This window comes from Grampus griseus, assembly GCF_964374135.1.
Source record: "Grampus griseus genome assembly, chromosome: 3".
Classification (NCBI taxonomy): Eukaryota; Metazoa; Chordata; class Mammalia; order Artiodactyla; family Delphinidae; genus Grampus; species Grampus griseus.
In genome coordinates, this window is record NC_139019.1 from 154,006,490 (window position 1) to 154,015,772 (window position 9,283).

General features: G+C 35.9%; 1 protein-coding gene across 1 annotated transcript; it reads right to left on the minus strand.

Moving 5' to 3' along the window:
- Window positions 1-298: 298 nt before the first annotated feature.
- LOC309819919 (olfactory receptor 1f45-like) lies at window positions 299-2,359 on the minus strand (the record flags this gene model as incomplete). Its single annotated transcript, XM_082650358.1, is given in 3 exon segments — window positions 299-1,057; window positions 1,060-1,226; window positions 2,350-2,359. Coding segments are annotated over 3 exon segments (936 nt in total).
- Between the last annotated feature and the right edge of the window lie 6,924 nt (window positions 2,360-9,283).

The following is a 9,283-nucleotide window of genomic DNA, read 5'->3' on the forward strand; positions in this document are numbered from 1 at the left end:
AATTCTCAGACCATATGGTAGCCACGGTCTTATAGGGTTGCTGGACCCAATCCTGTCTTTTCCTGAATTTTTGTTGTCTTTAAAATGAATGTTTTAAAATCACACCTTTTTATAGCTAACTAATGGTTTTATGAGTTATGAGCACCTATCAGCCTCATATTTAAAAGCATGACCATGATAACATATCATTAATTAGAGGAATAGTCATAGGTAAATTTACACCTATAGGGACTCAGTTTCTTGGTTTGTAAAATGAAAAAATGTATGCTATCCAAGAGTCCTCTCAATTCTAAAATTTTTAAAGTATAGAATATGAAATTAGTTTCCTTAAAGCTCCCTTTGTGTCATGATTTCTCAGGCTGCAGATGAAGGGATTGATGAGGGGAGTCACCACTGTGAAGATGACAGTAGTCAACACATCTTGTACTGAGTAGGAGGATGAAGGGTGCTTATAGACCCCCAGGATTGCCCCATAGAAGTGAGAGACCACAGTGACATGGGATCCACACGGGGACAAGTTTTTCCTTATTCCATGGGCAGATGGCAACTTCAGTATATTAGAGAAGATGTAATCATATGAAATGATGATACATGTAAATTGTGTCATAAATACCAATTCACCCACAGTGAATACCATCAGGTCACTGATAAAGGTATTCAAACAAGAGAGTTTTAGAATAAGATAAGGGTCACAGAAAAAGTGATACACAGCATTGTTGGAACAAAATGTGAGTTGAACCATGAAAAGAGTGTGTAGGAGAGCATGCAGATTTGTACTGACCTGAGATGCAGCCACCAGAAGGACACAGAGTTTGGGCTTCATGATCATGGTGTAGTGGAGTGGGCAACAGATGACAGTATAATCATCATAGGCCATCACACTCAGGAGGAACCCATCCATGTTGATGAAAATGATGAAGAAGTAGATCTGGGTCATACATTCCATGTAGGAGATAGACTTGTTTCCCAGTATGTGATTCACCAGCATCGTGGGGATTGTGACTGATGAAAAGCAGATGTTAACACAGGAGAGGTTGGCCAAGAAGAAGTACATGGGTGTTTGGAGATGTCACAGCTGATAGCCAAAACAATGAGAAAGTTCCCAATGAGGGTGACCAGGTACATCCACAAGAACAGCCCAAAGAGAACCTCCTCCTGCTCTGACTGCCCAGAGAGTCCCAGGAGAATGAATTCTGTGACTCCAGTCTGATTGTTTCTGCCTATTTCTGCAGGGGAGAAAATGTGGTCAAAAGTTAAAGGAAATATTTATTTAATTGGGCTCAATATATTGTTTAGAGATTACAAATTTTTTTTTTTTTTGCAGTACGAGGACCTCTCACTGTTGTGGCCTCTTCCGTTGCGGAGCACAGGCTCCGGACGCACAGGCTCAGCGGCCATGGCTCACAGGCCTAGCCACTCTGCGGCATGTGGGATCTTCCCGGACCGGGGCATGAACCCATGTCCCCTGCATCGGCAGGCAGACTCTCAACCACTGCACCACCAGGGAAGCCCTACAATTTGTTAATGGTACCAGATCCAAAATTTATTTCTTAATTAATAACATTTCAAATATAAAAGTAGATGAGATTGATAATGTCATAATTTGAGCAAATTTTTAATGATACTGTTTTGTCATTGAGAATTAATTCACATTAAATAATTCTATGAAACGAGTTTTAATGAAATAAATAGCTGGTTAATTTCTATAATTTTATTTTGTGTTTAATTATCTTTGATTTCATGCAGCTTAATTCATACTTAACTAACAGTTAATGAATATCTGGTATATACAAGTTATTTTCACATACACAATTTCTTTTAATCCATATCATTTATATATATATATATATATATATTTTTTTTTTTTTTTTTGGCCGCCTCACATGGCTTGTGAGATCTCAGTTCCCCGGCCAGGTATTGAACCTGGGTCACAGCAGTAAAAACCTGGAATCCTAACGACTAGGCCACTTCAGTAATCCATCATTCATAAATGAGGACCCTGAGAAGAAGAATCAGAGATGAAGAATCTGGAATTCAGAGAAATTAGGTGATGACAGATTAGATTGAAAGAACGCATACCATTTATAGTCTTGAAACAGCTGAAATACCCTTTTCTTTATATTCCTCCCTAGTTTTACTTCCAAGTTTCAATTATCAACCACTTATTGAGACTATAACCAAGTGCCAGGCAGTGTCTTCCTGCTTTACATACCTTTCTTACAGATTTAAAATATGTAAATTTAAAAAATAACAAGCTTCATTAAGCAGAAGGGAAGAATGAAGCAATGAGATTTAGCTATTTGTTTAAAGTCATAAGTTCTTTTACCAGAATAACTTTATACAACTCACTCAAATTCATTCTGGATCTCTCTTATTTTCTCAGGATTATACTACTTCTAGGCATTGAAGGATCTGCCTGGCAGTTTTCCCTCAACCTTGTAACTGGATAGCATCAAAATGTCATTGCAGTAGCTCACAAATATTGGCTTGGATGAGCTAAGCATGCTAGTGAGTTTGCAATGTACTGGATTCTATGAAGAGACTTCTTTTCTCCCTGTGCTTGCCAAAACAGGATCACTGGTATTCGGTATTATTTTTAAAGAGGAAAATGAGATTCATAAAGAAAGTAAAGTCATGGGGCATATCCAAGTGATAATCCCAGCCTTAAGGAATTAATGCAGTCAGGAAGAGTCAGAGTATTTTGAATCTGTAAGAATTCACAGTATTCAAATAGTAAAGAGGAGAGGAGATGGCATTTCAGGGGAGGAGATTTACAGGTTAAATGTCTTGACTGACTGAGATAAAGGATGTCACAGGCTATACTTTTAGGAGAGTGGTTGCAGGATGTATATAGTATGGTGACTATAAATTATCCTAGCATTTTGAGAGTTAAATTAGTAAAACCAATGGAAAATTCTGAGATCTGAAGCCATTTTTCCTATAAATTATATCACAGAATTAAAAGGTAGAAAGGCAGTAGTTGGCAGTACCCAGAGCTATTGAAAGAAGGTACTTCAGGGAAAGGATGTAGAATGCAGAAGTGGGGGGTACAGAGGTTGCATCAAGGAAAAACCAAAACAATATTTGTGCCAACTTTATCATTGTGCTCCAAAGAGTAGATATTGATATTAGGGTCTTAATTATAAGCTATTTCCCGTAATGGAGATGGTAGTAGAAGGTGAAAGTCGTATAGCAGGATGGTGGTAGGGTTTTCCTATTGTCTGGGAACTGGCAAAGGCAAAAACAGGTCTACAGGCTCTAAATAACCCAGACTCTATGTCGAGAGATCTGCCAGCATTAAGGTTAGCCACTTCTTGTCAATGTTTGCTGGGATAGTCCTATCAGGAGTACAATCAACGTTGCCCCCAACCCCCAAGTCAATATGGTAAGAGGGCCTGGTTTCATGCTCCCTTGCAAGTCTCTTTAGTTTGTGACTGTCTCTGAGACATCTGATGTTTTGCAGCATTGAGTGTTTGTGTTCCTGGACCTTAAAACTGAGGATGCTTAGTGCCCGGACCCCAGGTCAAGCTGACCCCCTCTGTGGGGTTCCATGTAGCATCCAAGCAACCTCCTTCTGAGACACTTCTGTAATGTGGTCATAGACCAGAATGAAGGTACACAGGGAAGCAACTAATAAAACGGTGGAGATTAAGGGCAGAATAGGAGGGTCTTGAATGTCTGACAGAAGAGTCTCTTTTGTGAGGAAGGAGGGTGGCTCTTGGCTTGGAGCTTTGGCCAGAATTTCGAAGAGCCTGCCATCACTGATCTTAGCACTGCTGCCCTTAGTTAACTCTTTCCTTTCCCACTGCTTAATTTTCTATTTCCACCTTGGAAACATGCTTGCTCTATTCTGTAATGGGCAGTCCATCCTGAAAGAGGAAAGGCTTGTACATGTTAAACCAGGTGATGTTTCCCGTTTGAACTTGGTGAGATGCTGAAGAATTTAGTGTGTGTTTCTCCAAATGTAAATGTATGTGTTTTTGTCTGTGTGAATCTGTCTTTGTTGGAGATCTGTGTCCTCACCTGCTTTCCAAGATTTTCTTACCTGGCTGCTCTGCTGCTGTGAGAGGCTATCATGGGACCCCTGTCTCCATTGGCTCCTTGCTTGACGCTATCATGGGACCCCTGTCTCCACTGGCTCCTTGCTTGACGCTATCATGGGACCCCTGTCTCCACTGGCTCCTTGCTTGACCCTGAATCACGAGAAAGTCACAGCTAGTGGGGGAGTAAGAAAGCTTTTCTCACTGGAGAACACTTAAATCCAGACAGGTGCCTCTAAGGTGGATTCCCCACAGCTCCTCATTAAAGGCACACTTACTAACTGTTCTTTGTTTCTATCCTCTCTGGATACAGATATCTCAGCCTGAGGGGAAATCAGTTTAGTGCTCAGAGTTGTTGCTTCCCATTGCATCAAGTACATCTCATGCCAATGTCACAGACAAAATATACTTGGTCCGTTGCTCTGTGCTCAGAATTAACCTGAAGAAAAATTGTGAAGCCAGTGAAATTGGACCACAAATATTCATGGTAGCTCCATTCTTTATTCTACAGGGACTCCCTTTTGTATAATCCTTAAGTCTTTAGGACTCTGTACTCTTTCTTCTTTCAAATAAAATGTTTGTCAATTTATAGTAAGAAAGTAATGTCTAAGAACAGAACCTAAATTCTGTCTCAATTAATCTCTGTAATAGTTGCTGTGTACCTGACATAGGAAACCAGAAGTACCACTTAGAAATGCTGGCCTGTGGACGGGGGTAGGGAATACTGGGTGTGGGCTATATATGTGGTCATCTAAATAATATCTGTTGGCTATTGAACTTGGGTGTGTATTTTTAAGTTTCTATTTGTGTGCATATACATAGCAAAATTTTTACAAAGTGAGTTTTAAAACCAATTTTTAAAAAAGAAAGAACACAAATATGAAATTGGGCAAAGATGTTTTAGGCAAGTGCAAAAATTAGAGAACATTGGTGGCGTGATTAATTACAGACAAAGCAATAATTAAGTCAACTACAGGGATAAATCACAAAAGAGGAATATTTTATAACAAAGGACAAATTCATAAAACTTAATCACAGTTATGAAATCAAACAAAACAATGTAACAACTGTTTGCTATAGCAATGTAAGCAATGCATAATAGAGATAGGTTAGGCAAGGTTTATAAAAATTTTTTAAAGAAGTTGATTGTCTTAATGATGGATTTTAATATACAATTCCCAGAATTTGATAGATCAAGTAGTTAATTTAAAAATATGGCAGAGAGGGAGGGGAAGATGGCAGAAGAGTAAGACGCGGAGATCACCTTCCACCCCACAGATACACCAGAAATACATCTACACGTGGAGCAACTCTTACAGAAAGTTAAAACATTTACCAGCCTGGAGGGGTGGGATAGGGAGGGTGGGAGGGAGGGAGACGCAAGAGGGAAGAGATACGGGAGCATATGTATATGTATTACTGATTCACTTTGTTATAAAGCAGAAACTAACACACCGTTGTAAAGCAATTATACTCCAATAAAGATGTAAAAAAAAATCACCATTAAAAAAAGACAAAGAAAATCTGAAAAACATAGGTTATTACAGGATCTAAGAGCTGTCAATAAAACTATGCTAATAATGGGAACTCTTCAACCAGGCCTACCCTCTCCAACAGTCATACCACACAATTATCATCTTTTAGTTATAGATTTAAAAGATTGTTTTTTCACTATTCCTTTGTTTCCTGAAAATAGAAAACATTTTGCTTTTAGCTTGCCTTCCTTAAATTTTAAGGAACCCATGAGGAGATTTCAATGGAAAGTATTGCCTTGGGGCATGGCAAATAGTCCTACATTACGCCAAAAACAAAACAAAACAAAACAAAAACCAAATCATCATAAATTAGAGAAAAAAATATAAAAATCTATGCGAAAATAGCCTTAAATGCTCTTATTAATAATAAAGGAATATAAAAACTGAATAAGTCAAGTATTTAATCAATAATTTTTATTTTAAAATTATTTTAGTCAAATAAATATATTAGCATAGCTTTAAAAGTTAAACGTCTTTAAATGAGAAAGGTAGTTCCTACCTATCTTTCCACTCCATGATCCAAGTTCCCAATATACTTTTATATGTTTCTAAATAATATGCTTATAATGCTATTTTTGTTCATTGATTTACAATACACTGTCTTCCCATTTTGACAGATGATGAGTTAATACCACTTCACCATCCCTTTTCCTCTTCCTCAAATGCTCCAATTATAGGTACATCACAATTTGGAGGTATGTCAATATCTATTATTGACTTTCTGACTCTGTTATACACTGTCAGTGTACTAATCTTTTTTGTTTTTCCTTGCACAACTTTTGAATGTTCCTGAAGTTAATAATTGCCTATTTTTAAAAAATAATTGCATTTTTTTCATTTGCTTAATTTTTATGTCTCTTTTCTTCCCATATTGTGAAATTAATTTTGGGGGGGGGTTGAGTTATAATTGATAGATAATAAACATTACCCATTTAAGTTACACTTCAATGAATTTTAAAATCATGTTGTCATGTAACCACTACCACAATAAGAAACACAACAGTTATATCACCCTAAAAAGTTTTCTTGTTTCCCTTTGTAGTTAGCACCCTCCCATGATCAGGTAATCACTGATCTGCTTTCTTCCACTACACTTTTGTGTTTCCTAGAATTTAATATAAATGGAATCATACAGTATGTGGTCTTTTGTGTTTGAATTCTTTCACTTAGCATAATGCTTTTGAGATTAATCCATGTTGTCAATGTATCACAAATTTGTTGCATTTATTAACATTGTGTTCCTTTTCATTCCTGTGAAGTATATTCCATAGCAAGGAGATCCACAATTTTTATAACCATTCAACAGTTGAGGAAATTGGTTTGTTTCCAGTTTAGAACTATTATGTATAAATATGTATGCATAGCTCTATATAGGTATACAATGTGTATATAATACCACCATGTACATTTCTGTAGAAGTTTGTGTGTGGCCATATGTTTTCATTTTTCTTGGAATGTGATTACTGGGTTTTATGGTAAATGTTTTAACTTTATAAGATACTGCAATACTGTTTTTGCAAAAAATAGCTGTACAGTTTGCATTCCTATCAGCAATATTTGAGAGTTTTAATTGTTACACATCCTTATCAACACTGGGTATTGTTAGTCTTTTTAACATAAACTATTCTACTGAATGTATAATAATATGTCATTGTGGCTTTAATTTGCATTTTCCTGTTAACTAGTGATGTTGAGCATATTATACTTACCACCTATTCATATATCTTCTTTTGTGAAGTTATGTTGATATATTTTCCCCATTTTTAATGGGTTGTTTGCGGATTTTTATTGAGTTGTTTTTCTTCTCATTTTTCAGTTGTAAGTTTGTTTTCTTTCTGGACTCAATTGTAAATTTTGCAAATATTTTCTCCCAGTTTCTGGTTTGCTTTTAATTTTCTTATGCCTTATGAAGGGAAAAAAATTAATTTTAATGTTCATCTTATCACTCTTTCCCCTTAAAATTATGCTTTTTATGTCCTATTCATGAAATCTTTGCCTAAGTCAGTGTAACAAATATTTTGTACCATGTTTTCTTCCAGTAGTTTAATAGAATTTTGTCTTTAACTCTGATTCATTTCCGTGAGTGAATATGATGTGAGGTAAAAAATAGAGTTAGTTTTTATTATACTGATAACCAGCTGTTCCAGCATCACCTGCTAAAAAGATTTCTGTTTCCATATTGAATTATACTTGCACCTTTGTTGAAATTCAATTCTATTTCTGGAGTTTCTGTGTGTTCCATTCATTTCTATGTTTTTCTAACGCCAATACCATACTGTCATGATTATTGAATCTTTCTGTTAAATGTTGAAATCAATAATGTAAGTGATCTGAACTTGATCTTCATTTTCAAGGTTTTATGTTATTTTAGGTCCTTTGCTTTTCATTATAAACCTTTAAATCAGCTTGTTGATTTCTTTAAAATTGTTAAGATTTTGATTGGGTTGTATTGAATCTGTTGATTAATTTGGGGAGGATTAAATTCTAATCTTTTATTGCTAACATATAGAAACAGAGTATATTTTACGTATTTACCTTGTACTCTGAAATTAGCTTATTAATTCTAGGAATGTTTCTGTAGATTCCATTGTATTTTCTATGTACTTAAACACGTACACTAAAGCAAGAGTCAGCAAATTTTTACTGTAAAATGCCAGTTACTGAGTACTCTAAGATGTTGCAATGTCACCTCTCCCATTGTAGAAGGAGAGCAGCCATAGATATGAAAAGAATGATGATGGCTATGTTCCAAAGAACTTGTTAAAAAAAAGAAAAAACAAGGCAGAGGGCTGGATTTTGCTTATAGGCTGTGCTTTGCCAACTTTTGTTCTTGGGTTTTGCAGAAATGAAATAACATGTACACTTTTGTCTGGCTTCTTTAATTTAGCATAATTGTTTTGAGATTCATCCATGCTGTAGCTGTAGTTTATTCCTTTTTATTGCTGGTAATATTCCATTTCACGGCTATACCACAACTGCTCATACAAGCTCCTGTCTATGAAGACTTGTGTCGTCTCTTAGAAATAAAGCTGCTAGCAACATTCAACTACAAGACTTGGTATGGATCAATGCTTTTTCTTCTCTTGGATTAATTAGCTAGAAGAGGAAAGTCTGGATCATTTTAAGAAATTAACATTTTTAAGAAACTGCCAAACTCTTTTCCAAGGTGGCTGTATTGCATATATTTCTTGGTGAATTGTCTGTTCAAATTTTTTGCATTTTAAAAAATTACATTGTTTGTCTTTACATTCTTGAATTTGTATATTGGGCATAGTTATCATTTATCAGATATATGAATTAGCAGATAAATGTTCTTATTAGATATATGATTTGCAAATATTTTCTTACAGTATGTAACTTGTCTTTTAATTCATTATCAGTGTATTTTGAAGAGCAGAAGTTCTTAACTTTGATGTTCAATTTACCTGTTTGTTCATTTATATAAGGTCTTTTGGTGTCATAGCTAAGACATATTTATGTAATCCAAGTTCCCAAAGATTTTTTTTTTTTTTTTTTTTTTTTTTTTTTTTTTTGCGGTATGCGGACCTCTCACTGTTGTGGCCTCTCCCGTTGCGGAGCACAGGCTCAGGACGCACAGACTCAGCGGCCATGGCTCATGGGCCCAACCTCTCTGCAGCATGCGGTTCAGTATTCACTAATTCAGTGTTTATCGTGACTTTATGGAACAAAACTACTTATATAAAGAGA